Source organism: Ceratotherium simum, chromosome 8, assembly GCF_057802395.1.
Source record: "Ceratotherium simum simum isolate JZ-2026a chromosome 8, ASM5780239v1, whole genome shotgun sequence".
In the NCBI taxonomy this organism is placed as follows: Eukaryota; Metazoa; Chordata; class Mammalia; order Perissodactyla; family Rhinocerotidae; genus Ceratotherium; species Ceratotherium simum.
Genome location: NC_141907.1, coordinates 61,811,255 through 61,833,641, shown reverse-complemented (window position 1 = coordinate 61,833,641; position 22,387 = coordinate 61,811,255). Strand labels below are relative to the sequence as shown.

Sequence of the window (22,387 nt, the reverse complement as noted above, 5' to 3'; positions counted from 1 at the left end):
TGTGGTTCTACCGCAAATGAAAGGACCAAAGCTTGCCTTCTTGGGCCTGTCTCCCTATTCTTCTCTCATGTGGGCCAGCTGGAAGTCCATGGTGCTTCTCAGAATGGCCTGACTGCCATAGCTGCTGTTCTTTCAGTGGAATCTTTGTAACAAAGCCAATAGGGCCTTTTGGGTTCTCAATCTGTGGCCTTGGTTTTGGTAACATCATGTTTCCACCCATGAGCCATGGTTCCAGCATCCTTCCTTTACCACAAATATTTACTGAAGACCTTTTACGGTTTAATAGGGCTGTGGGCTTCATATAGGCATAAGGCATGGTCCTGCTCTCAAGAGACTGCAGTTGAGTGCCTGTGAAAAAAATAAGCGAGCTAGAAGGTCAGAGTAAGGAGTGTTCCTCTCTCTGCCTCTGTGTTCAAAGCCAACTGCCTTACACTTTGTAAATCTCCTTTTGGTTTTCTCTCCTAGAATATTGTGTTAATGAATGGTTCCGAGACATTTGACTCTTGGAAGAAGCCCCCTCTGCCCGTGTACTGCCAGTTCTATTTCTTCAATGTCACCAATCCAGAGGAGATCCTCAGAGGGGAGACCCCTTGGCTGGAAGAAGTGGGGCCATACACCTACAGGTGAGTCCTGACCACCTCCCTGCCGTGCCCAACAGAAATCTGGAGTGACTCCACTGTGGCCTGAGTCCTTGTCTTCTCCCAGGAGCATCCCCTGCGTGCTGCGTGGGGAGCACAGGTTTCTGTCACACCTGTCTGAAATGCTGCTGATGTTTGGCACACGCGTGTGATACCTCAACAGAGAATGGCTTTGTGGATTGGGGCTGAGTGTTAGCCTGGTATGTTTAGAAATGCAGCTGCTTCCTCCTGAGTTGGCAGAATGTGGTTGTTGAGCCATGAGGAGTTCCTCCCACCCCCAGCCCTTTTGAGGTCTCCCCTTGATTTTTTTTTTTTTTGAGGAAGATTGGCCCTGTGCTAATATCTGTTGCCATTCTTTCTCTTTTTCTTTTTTTCTCCCCAAAGCCCCAGTACATAATTGTACATCCTAGTTGTATGTCTTTCTAGCTCTTCTATGTGGGACCCCGCCTCACTATGGCTTGATGAGTGGTGAGTAGGTCCGTGCCCAGGATCCAAAACAGCAAACCCCAGGCCGCCAAAGCTGAGCACACAAACTCAACCACTATGCCACCGGGCCACCCCTTGATATTTTTGGTGACTTTTAGGGCCTTCCCTTCTTTCCCTCCCTTGCATATGTAGTTTTAGACCAGTTCCTAGAATTCTTTGTTGGTCTGCAAACAGGCCTTTCTGTCTCTTATTCACTCCTTTCCCCACCTCTCCTGGCTATGAGAGATGACCAAGTGGCAAGGTGGGTTAGAGTCTTTGGTAGTGACCACCAGTCCCAAGCACTGGGAAGTTAGGAGAATTGCTTTAATCCGTTTTTTTTTGGTGTGTGTGAGGAGATCAGCCCTGTGCTAACATCTGCCAATCTTCCTCTTTTTTTTTGCTGAAGAAGACTGGCCCGGGGCTAAGATCCGTGCCCATCTTCCTCCACTTTATATGGGATGCTGCCACAGCATGGCCTGCCAAGTGGTGCATGGGTGCGCGCCCGGGATCCAAATCGGCGAACCCCGGGCCGCCACAGCGGAGCGCATACACTTAACCACTTGCGCCACCGGGCTGGCTCCGCTTTAATCCTTTTTTAAAAGATTAGTAGAAGGAGGCAGTTGGAGATCTTATGGTCAGAGCGTTTTCCCTATTGCAACATTCCCCCACCCCCTATGACAGTAGTCCTTTCTCCTGCCCCCACCCCCACTCACAATAATCTGTCATCTGAAGTTTGTCCTTCTCAAGTTTAAAAAAAATAAAGGAAGCAGAGAGCAAGATCTTTGTTCTTCAGAACTGCTGAATGGTAAAAATGCCTCACAATTCTGTCGTAATCGATTGCTCAAGAAATTGTTGCTGACTGATTCATTTATTATGAGTCAGTACTATTCTCCGTGCTGGAATTCAGAGATAAAAATCCTGGTCCCTGCCTCAGGTGCTCATGGTCTGGCTCTGGAGTCAGAATTGCCTGTTTTGAATCTGCCTCCACCACTTACTAGTTCTTTGTGCCGTGGTTTCCTTACCTGTAAAGTGGGGATGAAAATAGGACCTCCACCACAGGATTGTGATGAGGATTAAATGGGTCAATGAGTCAGTATTTATAAAGTGCTTGTACTAGTGCCTCGTACATGATTAGTGCTGTTTGCTATTGTTATTAGTCTTTCTTTCTTTCTTTCTTTCTTTTTTTTTTGGTGAGGAAGATTGGCCCAGAGCTAACATCTGTGCCAATCTTCCTCTATTTTGTTTGTGGGACGCCACCACAGCATGGCTTGATGAGTGGTGGAGGTCCACGTTTGGGATCCAAACCCACGAACCCCAAGCCACCAAAGCAGAGCGTGGGAACTTAACCACTCTGTGACCGGGTCAGCCCCTGTTATTAGTCTTAGTAGATTGTCTTAGTCTGTGCAAATCAATATCCAGAATTGTAAAGATGAGTTCTGTTGTTATATAAAGGAATTTTTTAAAAAACACTTGGGTCTTCATTTTAAAAAACATTTTTATATGTGTTTTATGCCTAAAGAAACTGTGTACTGGGTAGAGCAGGTCTGCATTTGAGGCTGTCCTGCTTGGGGACAATTACAAGTTGAACTAGAATTAGGATCTGAGTGCCCTGTTTGGTTTGTTTGTTTTGCAATTTTAACCAATTTTTTATTGTGATTAAAAAAAAAAAACCACACAATGTGAAATGTACCATCTTAACCATTTTTAAGTATACAGGTCAGTAGTGTTAATTATATTCACATTGTTGTAAACAGATCTCCAGAACTTTTTCATCTTGCAGATCTGAAACTGTATACCCATTAAATAATTCCTCTTTTCCCCTTCCCCTCAGCCCCTGGTAACCACCATACTACTTTGTTTCTATGAATGTGAATGCTGTAGATACCTCATATAAGTGGAATCATAGAATATTTGTCTTTTTGCTGTGTTTGTTTTTCAACTAAATTCCTTCGGGTGAGAAGGAGAAACTTGCCTCCATGCAGGAATGAACTCACTTGAGAACTAAAGAAAAACCCTAACGAACAATTTTCCCACTGGGTCTCCTGGGCCTGTTCCTGTGGTCGTGGGTTCTGATCATAACACAAAGACACCCAGTATTCCATTAAAACATCTTCTGGGCCATTGTGTCTGCTGGCTTACTGTGCTGTCGTAGATGTGGTCGTGGGAAAAAATAAGTCCTAGAAGTAGAACAGGGTCTGACTGTTACTCCCTCCATGTTCCCATTTTAGAGGGGCCTTAGCTTACTCTTGAGGAAAGCCCAGGAACATCTTACCAGGGGTTCTTAACCTAGGAATTCAAGGTGGTCCATGATTTGGGTGCAGAAAAATTACATTTATTTCACTAACCATTCACTAAAATTTAGCATTTCTTTTGAGTGTAAATGTAGGCAACAAACCACCGCAGTGTTAGCAGTACCCGTGGCTTCACCACTAATGGAAGCACAGATATCATTGTGTCTCATGGTAGCTGTTGCTGGAAATATCGTTCATGTTCATAAATCCTTCAAAATTACAGTAATTGTTAGGCCTGCTGCTACATCTTATTTAAAGTGTCAAAAAGAAGCACACATATTGTCATATCAACAGATTTTTTAAATGATGCCTGTATTCCAATGATTGATTTCCTTTGTAATCCTGGGTGTTTTATTTTCCGAGTTTAAAAACATTTATCTGAGAGAGAGTCCATAGGCTTTACCAGATTGCCATGGGGGCCCATGGCACAGGGAATGTTAGGTACCCCTGAGAGCAGATGCAGTAGGTTAGAAGGCAAGTTGATCACTCATTGACTGGTTTCATTTTTGCCTCTGTGAGTTTTCCTGCCTCTAGTTTTTCTCCTTGCCCTGGTCTCTCTTCCACCCACTCCAGAGTGATTTTCTAAAGGGCACTTCTGACATTTCCTTCCCCTCCCTTCTCAGAGTCCCTGTGGGTCTCCCTGTGTGATGGTCAAGACCTGAGCAATCTGGCTCCTTCTCTATGTCTAACCTCTTTATTTTATTATTTTATTTTTATTTTTATTTAATTTTTTGGCACTCTCAACCTAGAATTTTGTACTCTAACCAGAGCTAATTTTATCCTCTAACCAGATCTATCCAATAGAAATTTAATATGAGCCACATGTATAATTTAAAATTTTCTCGTAGTCACATAAAAAAGTAAAAAGAAACAGGAGAAATTAATTGTAATATTTTATTTACCCCAATACTATCCAAAATAGTATCATTTCAACATGTAATCAATATTCAGAATTGATACACTTTACATTTTTTCTCACACTGTTTTTGAAATCCTATGTGTATCCCGCGTGTATTTTACATTTATAGCACATCCACATCTAATTTAGACGGCACATTTCGAGTATGTAATAGCCGCATGTGGTTACTGTATTGGACAGCACAGCACAGTTCTAACTGTACTCCAATTATTTGTAAGTCCCCAAACACACTTACAATGTGTTGCCTCAGTCAAGAACGAACTCCTCACCACCACCTCTCGAAGCTCTAATGCTGCCTCCTCCTGAGACGTTCCTTGACTTTGTATGCGCTCTGCCTGGTATGTGTGGCTATTACCACAGTGACTAAACGCATTTGAACAATTGGTTTACATATCTACCTTTCTTCCCAATGGACTAGAAGCTGCATGAGGGGCAGGAACCAAGTCCTTTCATCTGGGATTTGTAGAAAAACATGGCTTTTTAGGGAGACTTATAGCCCCTCTACTGGGCCTTCTGCATTTAGTGGATCTGATTTCTGTCACTTGTGACTTAATTATGCTATTGTTTAGCTATATGAGAAAGACAGAACATTCCAGTGGCTCCTGCTCCAGTGTTTGATAGTCTCATGGGTTCCCGCCCAACTGAGTCAGCTGATTGTGTGCAAAGGGACCCGGGAAAGGAAGGGGGGTGCGTGCTGGCGTCTCACTGGCTGGTGTGGGTTGGTCTGGTGGTGGGTGTCTCTGAGAAGGGGGCAGGCCACTCTGGGCTGTGGAGGGCCTGATTAAATTGACACAGTTTACAGTGGCACGTTTCCCAAAATTTTCACATATTAATGAGATCAGAATATTAATGTTTTCAGAAAAAGATGATGGCAATTCCAAATGTAGATAAAATCCAGTCAGTCTGGCGTAAGGAATGTAGTGCGTTATTTACATTTTTATCAAGCTGTGGACTGAGCAGCCCCGGAACATGTCTGTTGACACAAAGCTAATTTGCTTCGTGATCCTTTTGCTTAGCAACATATTTGTCATACACATAAATTGTGTATCCAATTTATCATATTCCACGGCTTCCTCAATGTTTTGAGATTTATTTTATTTTGTCGGGTTTCTTTTTCTATTTTGCCGACTATTTAACATTTCAAGAATTTTTAAAAAATCAATTTGTCTAAGGGTTCTTTCAACTAACTTTCATATTTCTAAGACATATTTGCTGAATTTACAATATCCCATCATATATCTCCTGTTTGAGTTTCTTAGTTTTGCTATTTGGATGTTCATTCCTTTTTTAGGGTCATGTTACTGCTTTGATAGTAAGGAAAAAGACATGAGGGATAAATACCTCATAAGTGTTTTTTTTATTATTCACTGAGCGCTAAGTAATACTAGATTATGAAATAATCAACATATACAATATCATATATAGCATTACCTTAAAAGTGTAAACTAGATTTTATATTATAAAAATAATATATATAAGTAGTAAAGATAAACTTGAAAATCCAGTAAAGTAAAATAAGAAAAACTATAACTGTCCATGCACTGTCTCATACATAACCAGTGCTAATATTTTAGTGGATATCTGCTCAGCCATTTTTCCATGGGTGACTTTTACTTTTACATGGTTATCATACTACATATATGTATGATATGCACGTACATGTACGTAACATGCATATTCTCTTCACTTAATATTATGTCATAGGTGTTTTCCCATTTTATGTCTTGGTCTTTATACAAATACATTTTAGTGATGATAATATTCCAGAGATAGAATATATTGCTGCACTTAACCATTCCCTTCTTCTTGACCGTGTAGACCAGTTCTCATTTCATCCTTTGATTACCACGTGTATTGAATATTCTCCCCATGTTTACCAACCAATTGTGTTTCCACACTCTTAGTTCTTGTCCTTTGCCTGTCTTGGATCTGGTGTGTTCATGCCACTCTGTAAACTTTCTATATAATAATGATGTTAACTCTCTGTCACATTTGTGGCAATGATTTTTCTATTGTTTGCCTTTTCAATATTTAAAATTTATATGGAGTCAAATCGGTTCTTTCATGAACTTTTCTATCATTTCTGAGCTTAAAACGTCCTGCTCCCTTCAAAGTTTGATATTCAAGTTTCTTTTCTTGTAGTTCTTTTTTTTCACATTTAATTTCTTAAGGACCTGATTGTCTCCTTGCACATTAGCAAAGGTAGGAACTTTGTTTAAACTTTCAAATTCTGTCCTGTTAGCCCTTTGGTTCTTTTTGTTGTTGTTGCTGCTGTTGTTGTTTTGTGAGGAAGATCAGCCCTGAGCTAACATCCATGCCAATCCTCTTCTTTTTCCTGAGGAAGACTGGCCCTGGGCTAACATCTGTGCCCATCTTCCTGCACTTTATATGGGATGCCACCACAGCATGGCCTGACAAGCAGTGCATTAATGCATGCCCAGGATCCGAACCCGGGCCGCCAGCAGTGGAGCGCGCACACTTAACCGCTATGACATGGGGCCGGCCCCATGCCCTTTGGTTTTTACTCATCTCTGAGCCAAGCTGTATAAATTTTTTCTTCTAATATCAAAGAAATGATAGAAAATTTAGAAATGCCGTGGTTATTGTTTCCCTGATTATAAGAGAATGCTTATCTCTTTTTCTAAACCTGACTCACTCTTCTCTGATATCACCTTTTTTCTCAAGATAGGAACAGAAGTGTCTTTAGATAAATTAGTTTTTAAAAAATTCTTAAACTGCTCAAAAGTAAGAAAAATAGAAAAAGATCCCCTCCACCTTCTTATCCTTTGCAAAAGGCAGTGACCAGGTACTTGTGAGTTTTAAAAGCAGGTGGTGGTACTGCGTGACTTGCCTGCGTGAGCCAGTTGGGTCAGGGCAATGCTTCAATGACAGGGGACCATTTCCATATTCAGGAGTGAAGTTGTTTCTTGCACACCCCCAACAAACATGGGCCTGGTCCCCCACCCCCAACACACACACACACACACACACACACACACACACACACACTGCTTTTTCTGAGCATCCTGCTTTACGCTCCTGGTTTTCCATCTTTCACTTAGCTGATGAGGCAGTGGTAACAGAAAGTTAAATACGGGAGCTGCTCAGCACCCTGCCTTCGCCCGCTTCCCGTGCTCTGCCCTTTCTTCCTGGTCATCTCATCCACTCTGTGACCTCACTTCTCCATGGACATGTCTGTTCAGCCCAGCCTCATCTTGGGCTGCAGGCTACTCTTTCTAAACCACCTCTGCAGTGTGTCATCCTCCTCCACCACCAATTTTCTCACCCTCCACTTCGGAAACATGTCCTGTGCTTTCATGCTGTGCTCTCTGCCCTGGCGCTCCCTCTGCCTCCGTCTGGAAGCCCCTCCACCCTACCACTCCAGAGAAGCCTCCTCCTTCCAGGACCAACCCAGATGGGCTCCTGCACAATGCCTTCCTCAGGACTCCCATTCCAGTCACCAGCCCTCCCTCCTCTGGGTGATGGGCTAGCATCTGGAGGTCAGCTTCTGAGCCCTTTCCACATGGGAGGTGGCCATTTATTTATTTGTGTGTGTGTGTGTGTGTGTGTGTGTATGTGTGTGAGGAAGACCAGCCCTGAGCTAACATCTGCCAATCCTCCTCTTTTTGCTGAGGAAGACTGACCCTGGGCTAACATCCGTGCCCATCTTCCCCCACTTTACATGGGACGCCACCACAGCATGGCTCGACCAGCAGGTGCGCACCCGGCATCTGAACCTGCGAACCCCAGGCCGCCCCAGCGGAGCACGCGCACTCAACCGCTTGCGCCACCGGGCCGGCCCCTGGAGGTGGCCATTTAAATGGCAGTCTCTCATGCTCTACCATGTTCTTTGAGGACAGGAACCAGGAGAGATGTTATCTCTCCATCTCAAGAACTTAGCACAAGTTCCCTTGTACCATGGTATTAGTAGCTAAAGCTTCCTAAGCGCTTAGAATGTGCCAGGTAGTATTCTAACTGGATTAAAAGCTTATGTGGATTTAATTCTAACAACAACCGTACAAGGAAGGTGGGTTATTATCTCTATTTTACAGATGAGGAAAATGAGGCCCAGAAGCAACAAGTAACTTCTCCTTAGTCACGGAGCTAGTAACTGATGAAGCCAGAATTGAAGGTAAAGCCTGGTGGTCAGATCTCCACTCACACTCCACCCAAAATGCTGTTACTTCTTCAGTTTCTCCACAAAGAGCATTAGGTGAATGCAAGCGGAAATGACTGGAAGATAAAGATTATGTGATAGTATTGTAGGTATCTAATTTATCGAGCATCTCCCAGGAATTAGATATTGCACAGATGTTAATTTTCCAACTAATTAAAATTATTCCTTTTGGTTTCCTTATCTCAGGCTACTGTTTGCCTTCTGTGATGGTGAGATTTTCTTTAAACATTTTGGAGTTTAAAAATTCTTTTTTGTTTTAAAAAGTAAGAACTTTTTTTTAAAAAAAACAAAAATGATTTTAAATGAAATATGTCTAAAATCAATCATGTATTTTCCTGCCTGATTAAATAGTTCATGGAGCATCATTCAACCTTTTCATAATGACTAGGGCCATCACTGTGATTAACAAATAGTCAGCTGTGGTCTGAGCCTGTGATGTCCTGGAGCCTTCAATCAGTAGGATTTATTAGCATCTGCTAAGTACCAGGGACAATTTAGGGCACTTTCAAGTATGGTTCCTTGATTAATTGTCTAGGCTTAAGATTTGCCCTACCTTTTTTTTTTTTTTTTTTCATTTCTGGAAGCTTCTTTGGTCTTCGAGATACTGTAAAGCAGTAACTGATCACTTCTTGCTCTGTCTGCTGTTCACCAGGAGACCGCCCTGCTTCTAGTTGACTGTTGTTGATCAGCTGTGGGTACTCAGACTTGTTGGTGTTGTTATTAAAACCCCTCTCCTTGCATGATGTCCTCCCTGGGGTGGCTACAATGACAGGAGTGCTTCGAAGGGGAAACATTTTGGATTTCCTCTGATTATCGCATGTGGTTTTGAGAGGGAGGCTCCTCGCCGTCCCTCCTCTTGGCCTCTGCAGAGCGAGAGGCCACTTCTGACAGCCCAGTGGCACTGCCGTAACCTTCAGTTAGACGGCTTGACAAAGACCCCATGTCAGTCATGCCTGAGGGTGGCGGTGGCTGAGGGAAGTCATGTGGTTAGCTGTGAGTGACCTGACGTGGTCCCTTGGTGCCTGCCAAAGGAATGAAATATGTTCGTGGTCTGGAAACCCTTGGCTTTGGCCTTTTGAAGTTTATTGAGAAACCAAGACAAGTTACAGGGCTTACAGTGATTGGAGCCCCCGTGCTCCATTTCCCTTTAAAACATCAGGGTCATACAGAGTCAGAACATTTTAAAAGTCATCTCCAGAGTCAGTAAACATAAATAAACATAAAATGAAGCAGGCTCTAGGCTTGGAATTATTCAGGTCTCTAAGTTCGTGACCCAGGGCTCAGTGAAAAAACAAAAAAAGCCTTAGCGAGGTCATCGCTTTTCGTCATTAGTCAGAAAACTTGGCAAAGTTGATCCCTGGGATTCTGGACCTACGTTGAATCCCAGCTCTTGGCTCCCTGGCCCCCTGGGGTCCCTTTTTCTACCTCTAGTTCCTTAGCGATCAGCTAGGCCAGTGTGGGGTCCTGGGCCCAGATTATAAACAGGTACACAAGAGGAGTCTGCCTCCCCTCACCCTCCCCGCGCTCTGGGACTAGCCTGGAGGGAGGAATGTCGCTCTCTGCAGGCACCAGCCGTGGCTGAGGCAGGGATTTGCCTGTGAAGTTTCCTCTCCTCCTCCAGCTTCTAACAGATCACTTTGCATTAACTTATGTGTAGAGTCAAGGAAAACCTTGGACGTGAAGTCAGGTGACCAGGATTCTAAACCTGGTTCTGACACTTCCTGGGTAGTCCTGGGCTGGTTACTTTATCTGAATCTCCGTTTTCTCATCTGTAAGAAGACTGCGTTATGATTTCTGTATGAGGGGTTTTGGGTTGCAAGCAAGAGAAACTACCTCTGGCTAATTTAAGGAAAAAGAGAATGTATTTGCAGGCTAGTAAGTGGGTTACAGATTCCAGGGAGGGGATCGGAAGAAGGGGACAGAGTCCAGCGCTGCTTTCAAGACCCAAGTCACAGAAGCGCGTGGATCCTGGTGTCGTGTGCGCCCCCGGGAGGAAGCCGCTTTCCACCGTGTTTTCCACCTTGTGGCTCTGTGCACAGGATTCTGAGGCCGCGGGAAAGGGAATGACCGAGTTCTGGTCCCACACCGTTGCCCAGTGCAGGAGAGGAGAGGAAATCAGGGCTCTCACTGTAAGACAGGAGAATGGGCGTCTAACAACCAAAAGTCCACCGCAAACGCCCCCTAACTGCAAACTGCCTTTCAACATGGCAGCCTCTATCAGGTTTTGTACATGTTCCTCGTGACCTGGAAGGGCGTGTAATTTTTTTCTCTCATAATTATTTAGATTTGGCATTCCTTACGGGCACTCTTTAGTTTCATTCTACAGACGTTTATTAAGCTCTTATTAGGAAAGACTGTCTGCTACAGAGGAAAGAGTACAACACAAGAATGAGAAGACTTGGGTCAAGTTCTGACTGTCCTCCTGCCCCGTGACCCCGAATGTAAAAGTGTGGTGGAAAGACTCGCTCTGTGTGTGCGCAGGCTTGTTGTAAGGACCAAGTGAAATCAAATGAAATAGTGCAATTGAAACCTTTGAGGAGCTATGCAAGTGTCAGATACTTATATTGTTGTGCATAGCTTTGTGCTTAGTGCTAGAGAAGAGCAAAGACGCATCTATTTTTATGCATCTATTAGTATACTTTTATTAGTCGCTTGTCTGTTTTTATTTTAAAATCTAGAAAGGATTTAAGAGGTTTATAAGTTTCTTTAGCTTGCTTGCCATCTGCCTGAGGCTTCGAGATAATTCCTTCACAATCTAAATGATGTCGCTAAGCAGTTTATAACTGAGCACCAAAGACATGGTACGGACAGCAAGCTCTATGGGGATTCAGGGGTGGGAAAACCCGTGTGCAGCTCTGGTCAGGAAAGGCCTCTGGACGAGGTGGTGGGTAGTCTAGATGCCTAGTGCCGCCCTACCTGTGTCAGAATTATAAACTCTTAGGTTAGCTCTGTCCAGTAGAAATATAATGTGAATCACATGTGTAATTTAAGATTTTTCTAGTAGCCACGTTAAAAAAAAGTGAAAGAAACAGGTGCAATTAATGTGAATAATATATTTTTATTTTACCCATTATATCTAAAATGGTATCATTTCAATATGTAATAAATATAAAAAAGTTAAGGAGATATTTTATATATATGTATTTTTTGTAGTGTTTTTGAAATCTGGTGTCTATTTTAACCCTTACAACTCCTCTCAATTCCAATTAGCCACAGTTCAAGGGCTCAGTAGACACATGTGACTAGTGGCTACCGGGTCAGACAGCACAGCCCTAGAGGGAACAGGAAGAAGGAAAGATAAGCAGAGAGAGAAGGAATAGACACTGGAATTTAATGAACATCTGCTAGAGACCAGGCAGGGCCAGGACTAGCCTTAGGTGGTTGATGAACAAAATATCAGATCCTATTTTATTTAAAATTTTGGTGTTTTGTTTGTCCTGATGTTTTTTACATCAATTTTGATTTTAAAAATTGCATTAAAATATTATTTGTCTTGATTACTGAGTATTTTGGCACCTCTTACATTTTTTGCCCAGGGCAAGTGCTTCACCCTAGTCCCAGCCCTGGCACCAGGCACTTTCTACAAGTTTTCCTAATACGTCGTTTGAGGACACTAACCTGAACCAAACTGAACTATGTGTTGAAAAGAGGAGTGAACTCCTCTAATTTACTAAGCCTTGGACATTTCTTTTTTTTTTTTTTTTTTCTGTTGAAGTATAATTGACATACACTATCCTATTGGTTTCAGGTGTACATAATAGTGATTCAATATTTATGTACATTATGAAATGATCACCACGATAAGTCTAGTAATCCTCTGTCACCATACAAAGTTATTATAGTATTATTGACTATATTCCCTATGCTGTGCATAGTCTTCCATATCTTGGCTATTGTAAATAATGCTGCAGAGAATAGGGGTGCATATATCTCTTCGAATTAGTGTTTTGTTTTCTTTGGATAAATACTCAGAAGTAGAATTGCTGGGTCTTATGGTAGTTATATTTTTAATTTTTTGAGGAACCTCCATACTGTTTTCCATAGTGGGTGCACCAATTTATATTCCCACCAACAGTGCACAAGTGTTCCCTTGTCTCCACATCCTCACCAACACTTATTATTGTCTTTTTGATGATAGCCATTCTGACAGGTGTAAGGTGGTATTTCATTGTGGTTTTGATTTGCATTTCCCTGATGATTAGTCACATTGAGCATCTTTTCCCGTGCCTGTTGGCCATCTGTATGCCTTCTTTGGAAAAATGTCTATTCAAGTCCTTTGCCCATTTTCTAATTAGATTGTTTGTTTTTTTGACATTAAGTTGTATAAGTTATATATATATATTTTAGATATTAACTCCTTATTGGATACATGATTTGCAAATATCTTTTCCCATTTAGTGTGTTGCCTTTTTGTTTTGTTGATGATTTCTTTTGCTGTGCAAAACCTTTTTAGTGCGATATAATCCCATTTGTTTATTTTTGCTTTGTTGCTCTTATCTGAGGAGACTAGTCCAAAAAATATTGCTAAGACTGATGTCAAAGAGCTGACTGCCTATGTTTTCTTCTAGGAGTTTTATGGTTTTAGTTCTTACATTCGTCTTTAATCCATTTGAATTTATTTTTGTATTTGGTGTAAAAGAGTGGTCCAATTCCATTCTTTTGCATGTAGCTGTCCAGTTTTACCAGCACCATTTGTTGAAGAGACTGTCTTTTCCCCAATGTATATTCTTGCCTCCTTTGTCATAGAACAATTGACCATATGTGTGTGGGTTTATTTCTGGGCTCTTGATTCTACTCCATTGATCTCTGTGTCTGTTTTTATGCTAATTCCATGCTGTTTTGATTACTATAGCTTTGTAGTATAGTTTGAAATCAGGGAGCCTGATACCTCCAGCTTTGTTTTTCTTTCTCAAGATTGCTTTAGCTATTATTTTGTGGTTCCATACAAATTTTAGGATTCTTGGTTGTAGTTCTGTGAAAAACGCCATTGGTATTTTGATGGGGATTGCCCTGTATCTGTAGATTGCTTTGGATAGTATGGACATTTTAATTATATTAATTCTTCTGATCCATGAGCATGGTATATCTTTCCATTTATTTGTGTCATCTTCAATTTCTTTCATCAATATCTTATGGTTTTCAGAGTACAGTTCTTTCACCTCCTTGGTTAAATTTATTCCTAGGTATTTTATTCTTTTTGATGCAATTGTAAATAGGATAGTTTTCTTAATTTCTCTTTTGATAGCTTGTTATTAGTGTATAGAAACACAATCTATTTCTATGTGTTAATTTTGTATCCTGCAACTTTACTGGATTCATTTATTAGTTCTAATAGTTTTTCAGTGGAGTGTTAAGGGTTTTCTGTATATAGTATCATGTCATCTGCAAATAAAGACAGTTTTACTTCTTCCTTTCCAATTTGGATGCCTTTTCTTTTTCTTGCCTAATTGCTGTGTCTAGGACTGCCAATACTATGTTGAATAAAAGTGGTGAGAGTGGGCATCCTTGTCTTGTTCCTGATCTTAAAAGGAAAAGCTTTCAGTTTTCACCATTGAGTATGATGTTAGCTGTAGGTTTGTCATATATGACCTTTATTATGTTGAGGTACATTACCTCTACACCCACGTTGTTGAGGATTTTTATCATAAATGGATGTTGAATTTTGTCAAATGCTTTTTCTGCATCTATTGAGATGATCATATGATTTTTATCCTTTGTTTTGTTAATGTGGTGTATCACCTTGATTCATTTGTGGGTATCAAACCATCCTTGCATCCCTGGCATAAATCCCATTTGATCGTGGTGTATGATCTTTTTAATGAATTGTTGAATTTGGTTTGCTAATATTTTGTTGGGGATTTTTGTATCTATGTTCATCAGGGGTATTGGCCTATAATCTTCTTTTTTTGTGGTGTCTTTGTCTGGTTTTGGTATCAGCTGGCCTCATAAAATGAGTTTGGAAGTGTTCCTTCCTCTTCAATTTTTTGGAATAAATTGAGAACGATAGGTATTAACTCTTCTTTGAATGTTGGGTAAAATTCACCTGTGAAGCCATCTGGTCCTAGACTTTTGTTTTTTGGTAGTTTTTAAATTACTGATTCAATTTCATTACTTATAATTGTTCTATTCAGATTTTCTATTTTCTTGATGATTCACTCTTGGAAGGTTGTCTATTACTAGGAATTTGTCCATTTTTTCTAGGTTTTCCAATTAGTTGGTGTATAATTGTTCATAGTAGTCTCTTGTGATCCTTTCTATTTCTGTGGTGTCAGTTGTAATATTTCTTTCATTTCTGATTTTATTTATTTGAGCTCTCTTTTTTTCTTGAAGAGTCTGACTAAAGATTTATCGATTTTGTTTATCTTTTAAAAAAACTAGCTTTTAGTTTCATTGATCTTTTCTATTGTTTTTTAAGTCTCTATTTCATTTATTTCTGCTCTGATCTTTATTGTTTCCTTCCTTCTACTAACTTTGGGCTTTGTTTGTTCTTTTTGTAGTTCCTTTATGTGTAAAGTTAGATAGTTTGAGATTTTTCTTGTTTCCTATGGTAGGCGTCTATCGCTATGAACTTCCTTCTTACAAGTGCTTTTGCTGTATCTCATAGATTTTAGAAAGTTGTGTTTCCATTTTCATTTGTCTCAAGGAATTTTTTGACTTCCTCTTTGATTTCTTTGTTGACTCGTTGGTTGTTTAGTAGCATGTTGTTTAGTCTCCATGTGTTTCTGTTTTTTCCAGTTTTCTTCTTGTAATTGAGTTCTAGTTTCATACTGTTGTAGTTGGAAAAGATGCTTGACATGATTTCATTCTTCTTAAGTTTATTGAGACTTATTTTGTGGCCTAACATGTAATCTCTCCTGGAGAATGCTCCATGTGCATTTGAATAGAGTGTGTATTCTGCAGTTTTTGGACTGGGCATTCATTTTGTTAAATGAATTTTTAACTGAATTCAAGTTATAAATAAAAAGAGATTGGTAAACAAATTGAAATTCAAACTGAATCTATGAATTGAAAATATTTTGGGACCAAACCATACCAATCATTGACTTTGATTCCCTGGCAAGTTGACCCTTAACCATTGCACTTCCCAGATTATGGGGGGAAACAATGAAAACAATAGTTTTTTTGAGAATACTCTATCCTAGGCCTCATTTCCTTCCCACATTATACCTTGAATCTCCAGTTTTTAAGGGGTCAGTATCTGCAGCCTCTCCATATAATGCTTATGTTGGAAATGTTATATTGAAAAGAACTCTGATGCTGAAAGAAAGGAAAAGTATTGTTTATTAAAGTGGTGCCTATTTTCAAACAAAATCCTTTCTTTCTTTTAGGGAACTCAGAGACAAAGCAGATATTCAATTTGGAGATAATGGAACAATATCTGCTGTTAGCAACAAGGCCTATGTTTTTGAACGAAACCAATCTGTTGGAGACCCTAAAACTGACTTAATTAGAACATTAAATATTCCTATATTGGTAAGTATCATTAGTATGGATTTTAAAAGAAAAGAAAAAGCTAAGTTAAGGCTATTATGGTTTTATATTTAGGAGCTATTAAATTATATTAAAAATATACATAGATAAAAAGAAAAATACATTTTTTTCCTTCTCTTCTTTAAAGTTCATCTTAGACTTCTTCTGAGGTCTTTCAAACAAGGTCTTTTCAAATGGTGACAAAAGGCAAATTTTAGTGTGTTTTTTTTTTTTTACAATTTCTTGCTATGTGTTCAGGATCAGCACTTGTGCAAGTAAACTTGTCCCTAGGATTTGGGGGGGGGTGTAGCTAATAATTTAAAAAATATTTACTTGCCCCTTGTTTTGGTTCAGAAACTCTAGCAATAGAATTTGCATACCATTTCTTACTTTAGATTTCTATCTTGGATTTTTAAGTTCTTAAAATATGTATTGACTGTTTTCCCCCTTTCCAAACAGCAGAGGCTGGGCTGTTGATTACAGCCTCGAGTGATTTCATCAGGCTCTGTTTATAATGGCAATTTCGTTAAATCATATCACACAGGAAACTTGCCGATTCACCTACACTAGCCCCCTCTGAGGCTCCCACTCTAACTCCTAGGTGACCACTACGTGTGCAGCTGGACACTGGTGGTGGACCCGGGACCTAGAAAGTATTAGATCTCAGATCTGGCCCTGCCCTGCTGCGTAGCGGTGTAGCATTTATAATGAGGCCCAGCCTCTGGCCGTGATCAGGAAGAAGGTAGCGCCACCTTGTGGCCAAAGATGCCAACGTATTTGCAAGCGTTTCTCCCCTTCCTCCTGCAGTATGGGGATAACTTAGAGCTCCAACTGGGGATGCTAAGCTCACGCTGACAAAATGTCATACTGAGAAAGGACAATAACTGAAGAGTCTTATTCTTGCACACGCAGCCAGAAAGGAGCTCGCTGGCTGACTTTTCAGCTATTTCATCTCAATGTTTACATTTAAGTTTCCAGCCTGCTCTGCTGAAGGGGCAGTGGAAGAGATTGGGGTGGGGCTGCTGCTATCTGAATTTGCCTGTGCTTCTCAGACCGCCATGGAATTGGCCCAGCTCCACATAATCCGGGAGCTTATAGACGCCCTGTTGAAGGCCTACCGGCAGAAGCTCTTTGTGACGCACACTGTTGACGAACTGCTCTGGGGCTACAAAGATGAGATCTTGTCCCTCATCCACATTTTCAAACCTGAGATCTCTCCCTATTTTGGCCTGTTCTATGGGGTAAGTTGAATTTTCTTTTCAGAGCCTCTTTATTCAGCTGGGGGTGGGGGCACCCCAAGCCACATTTCATCTTCACTTTGGGTTTCTTCCAGAAGACCAAAATTGCGTAGAAGTCTAGATGTCTTGTAGAGTACATGAAAAACAAGTAAGTGTTTTAGTAGGAAATAAAAACTTCTCCCACAATTTCAACATGCTAGCAGCACTGACTTTGAATGAAACATACACAGAGTTTGGCTGTGCTGTTAGTCAGATGCGATCTTTCAAACTACCATAAATATCAGTGATCAGTGCCAGGTCTGATTTTGATGGCTTGAGGACTAAACCCATGCATCAGCCTGACAGAGACAAATAAAAAACTGAATAGAGATAGAATAGTCTGTTAGAGGGGGGAGCTACTTGTTAGATTTTCAGACATGTCATTTGTGAAAGAGGCTGGATAATTTGAAACTCTATGTGTCCTTCATCTGTGATTCCTTATGCTTATAATAGAATTTTGTGTCATTCCTTGTAGATTTTTTGTACTTTGGTTTGAAACCAAAAATATCAGCATTCAAGTAATTATTATTCAAAACATATGTTATTGCTGCCTGAGTTTCCAAAGAATTAAAATTGAAAGCAATAAAAATATCTATATTAACCCCCTACTCTCCCCCTCCCAAAAAAAACTTGAGTGAAATAGATAGTTGGGAGGTTGGTAAATGACAAACTTAAACTCAAGAAAAAAGTGTTAGATGAGTGATGGGAGCTGGGATTGCCATGAGTTTCCTCATCTTTAAGTTTGTGGTTATTATCCGGCTCTAACTACTCAAGAATCTCACCTTCATCATGTAATCCCTTACCAATTCAGTTCCTCTGTGGCAAATGGTGATAACACTGCCCCTGTGCCTTCAAGGGTATACAAAACTTATAAATTGTCCAAACAAAATAGGAAACAAGTTTTTAATATTATCTATGCGAGGGGTGGCAGTCCTGGGAGTAGGATCCCGCCAACCCTAAATCCTTGACTCTGGGTGAGCAGACCCAACAGGTGTTCCCTAGAAGGTCCCGTCTCATAGGATCCCAGCTTCCACAGGACCAGAGGAAGCACTGATTTCTTGTTAAGCTGAGACTAGACCTCCTTTCTAGAAATAATTTCAGGAGAACTCCTACAGAGAGATACAAAAGTTTCCTTAAGGGCTTTTGGTCCCAGTGGCTTCTGTCCATCTGCCAAGTAGATCCTGTTCTAAATACCTCAGTATTTTTCAGATAATTTTCCTTGTATAGCTTGCTTTTTTGTTTTTACATCATTGACTTCATTGGACTTACAACTATTATCCTTATATATCTTTTTAAAATGTAACCCACATTTATAGACTGATGAAGAAATTGGCATCTCTGCTTTCCTGTGGCAAGGATGTGCTGTTTTATTATTATTTTTTCTTTCTCTGTCCTTGCGCTTTGCTTCTCTTTGCAAGCACCCCTGGACCTCCAGAAGGCCTCACTGGTGAAAAGCCCTGGACCATTGCTCGGTCAGATTCGTACCTTGAGAGGATTTCCCACATCCGGGAAACGAGCATGAGACTTAGACTCGGAGGGCTGAGATTTGCATTCTGACCTTTTCAGTTTATAACTGTGGGACTTTTCTGAACCTCACTGTCATCGTTTGTAACTAGAGACTAAAAGCGCTCACACTTCAAAGGCTGTTTTGAAAGGCTGAGTGAGAATTCCATAAAAGTGCTCTGCAGACTACGAATTACAATACGCATTTCAGGAACCAGGATTCTTTCTCCCCTCCATGACTGGCTCAGAAAATGACCCTGAATTAATAGGAAGGACTGGTATATGTTTCCATTTTGGAGCCAGATAAACTCTCTGTAGTGTTGTTGGTAAAAAGGCACTGTTCTTTGTTGTTTTTCTTCCGCTCTCGCCAAATACCAACTCTTTAGCCAGTGGCGCAAAAGTTCACGCTTGAGCTATTGTTCATTCAAAGACCCTGGTAGGATGTGGGGTGCTCACCTTCACTGGCTTCACTGCGCACCCGCTGTTCTGCACCCGCCCGAGCCCGGCCTCAAATCTCTTCTTAATCCTAGTGGCGTTCAGCCAGCATTCCCCTGTGATACACTAGGCCTGTACGCCTGTTGCACCTGCTCCACTATGCAGTGTGATGCAGAAAGAAAACCTTAGTTAATGCCGTTGGACACTTTTCCTTCAAGGACTTCAGTGATGAAACAACCAACCAGGTAATGGGGAAGGACAGAGTATGAGAACGAATAGGATGAGGTGAATGTACACAGTATTGGCACAGTTCCTCAGAACTCCTGAGGAAAAGGGACCTGGCTACATATCAGTTGCTCTTATTTGCGTTTTGCAAGGCCAATCAGTATATCTATACCCATTGATTTTAGGGTACCTCTGTTCTCCTTGGCATGAGAGAGTTCAAGCACCTCCTAGTGTGGGCTCTTGGATGTATTAAATTATAGTTGTTGGAAAGTATCTTTGAGAAGTCAGCCAGTCCTGGGAGGATGGATTATGCTTGTGTTATGCTAGTGTTGTGAAGATTGTAGTCTTATTCTCAGGTATCCGTATGAAAGAACATTTCTCACCGCCCGGAGTAATGTATTCCTTGTATCCAACCCACATCCCTACCACAGTGACACAAAACCTGTTTATTCCTGCTTGTCCTCAAATAACAGAAGTTCTAGTGAGAGTCAGGAAAGCATTCACATTCATATTACCTGACTCTTCTGCAGATAACAGCTGGGGAGAACCCTTTTTGAGATACTCTGAAACATTTAAATGCTAACCACTTAGCTTAGCCCACATCTGAGTTAAGCTGAGAACTTCAAGAAGCAATATACACACATTTTTAAAATTGATGGTTCAGCATTTTTTTATATGGGGAGTTTGAATTTGCTCCTAAATTGTTGTAACGTTCGCATTGCCACTTTTAGAGAGGAGTCCTTTCTCATATCTTAAGGTCACCTAAGATTTCATATGTGGAACACGACACAACCATTTAGTGTGTGGACCGTGTTGATATAGTGACATAGTTGGTGAAATAATATTAAGTGACAAAAAGCAGAACCCAAAGTAGGCAAAAAACATGAAAAGAGAATTCACAAAGGTTATGAATATTTTTTAAGGTAAATAGCTGAATGACATGAGAAAAAGAGTTCAACTTCAGTGAATACAGAAATGCAAAAAAAAGATAAACCATTTTTTTGTTTAACAGAAGTTAGCAAAGTTGAACAAAAGTGATTTGAGGAATGTAAATTGATTTATCTTGCTATTTCCACCACTTTCCAGCTGGGTGACCTTGAGCAACTTGATAATATGTATCAAAAGGCTTAATAATGTTCTTCTTTTATCTAGTAATTTTACTGCTAGTGGTCTGTTTAGAAAAAAGTACTGAAAAGGTTTTTAGGCATAAAGATACTCATACAATGTTATTTATAGTAGGAAAAAAATTCAAAACTAAATATCTAATGATAAGAGAATGGTTAAGTAAATTATTTCCATATAATATTATGGAGTCATTAAATTCTATAAAGAACTTTTGGTAACATGGGAAATATTTTATACACTTAAGTAAAAAAAGTATATATGTATATTCATATATAATATATATTGTATATATGAATATATATACACAATTGTGTATATGAATAAAAATTGTGTACATGTATTATATATGTAATGTATACAACATATATAATAATATATAATATATACATATAATATATAATAATGTATAATATATACGTGACAGATATATAATATATCTTAGTTTGATAAACAAGTTTTGTGTAGGAAAAAGACTGAAAAGAAACAGACCACAATATTAATAGTAGTTCCCACTGGTTGGGAGGATGATGAATAATTGATATTTTTTTATACGTCATTCTGTACATTCTAATGAGAATTTATTACTTTTATAATTAGAAGAAAAACCTACTTTAAAAAGAAAGCAGAACACAAGTATGAGGCATCAACTTATTACCTGAAAATGTATCTGTGTTAATACCCAAAAATATATTTGTGACAAATCACATTGATCCAGAGATCAATGGAATGGAAATAGAACCGTCTTATATTATTTTATTATTCTTAGTATATCTGTAAGGTGCCTGTCACGTAATAAGCCTTGAATAATAAACATTTAAGAGAATGAAAACAATGTAATCGTAGTATTAGAATGTCTGTACCACGAGGGCAGCAGTTTTGTCTGTTTTGTTCACTAGTGCATCTCTAGCACCTAGAATAACGCTTGACACGCTGGGCGCTCAGTGAGTGCTTGTGGATAAATGAGTAGGTGCTGGAGCCCAGTGCCAAGAGCATCAGCCTGTGGCCTGTGTGGTCACAGCCTGGGCTCCATCCAAGCTCCACCATTTACTGGATGAGTGATTTGGGAAGTTATTTAACTTCCTAGATTTCTCATCTATACAATGAGGGTAAAATAAAATAGTCTGTGTCTGTGTTAGTTTTCCATTGCTGCTGTAACAAATATCCACAAATTTAGTGACTTAAAAAAACACAAATTTATTATCTTCTAGATGTTCTAGATGTCAGTAGTCCTAAACTCAAGATGTCGTCAGGGCTGTGTTCCTTCTGGCGGCTCTAGGGGAAAATCCATTTCCTTGACTTTTGCAGCTTGTAGAGGCAGCCTTCAGTTTTTGGCTGTGGCCCCTTCCACCATCTTCAAAGCAAATAGTGAGACGTCTTCAATCTGTCTCTCCCTCTGACCTCTGCTTCTGTCTTCACACCTACTGCTCTGCCTCTGACCCGCCTGCCTCCCTCTTTGTAAGGACCCTTGTTATCACATTGCGCCCACCCAGATAACCCAGGATAGTCTTCCCGTCTCAAGATCCTTAACATAATATCTGCAAAGTCCCTTTTGCCTTGTAAGGTAACATCTTCACGGGTTCTGGGAATTAGGATGTGGACATCTTTGTGGGGGCTGTTATTCTGTCTACTACAGTATTTTATGTGATGCTTGTAAGGATTTCATGAGATAATTCATGCAAAAATTTTAGATCAGTGCCAGGCATGTTATAAATACTCAATAATTGTTAGCTTCTCTTACTTTACTATTATGGAGGAACCCATGCTATTTCCCAGAAATCAAAACTCCATCCACAGATAAGAATTTGTAAGAATGTATAGTATAGACGTCTGTCTGTGCCCTTAAGAAGCATAACTTGGAGAGA

General features: G+C 40.2%; 1 protein-coding gene across 4 annotated transcripts in view; it reads left to right on the top strand.

Annotated features, from left to right (window-relative positions):
• SCARB2 (scavenger receptor class B member 2) overlaps positions 1-22,387 on the top strand; it is a 105,739-nt gene that overhangs the window by 62,264 nt on the left and 21,088 nt on the right. For 3 of the 4 annotated variants that reach the window (XM_087434442.1, XM_087434441.1, XM_004430852.3), the window contains exons 2-4: positions 466-623; positions 15,819-15,963; positions 17,013-17,201. In XM_087434442.1, the coding sequence (XP_087290568.1) occupies positions 478-623; positions 15,819-15,963; positions 17,013-17,201 (480 nt within the window). In that variant the 5' untranslated portion in view covers positions 466-477. The remainder of the gene's footprint in view (positions 1-465; positions 624-15,818; positions 15,964-17,012; positions 17,202-22,387) is intronic. The other variant, XM_087434443.1, reaches the window with a different exon arrangement.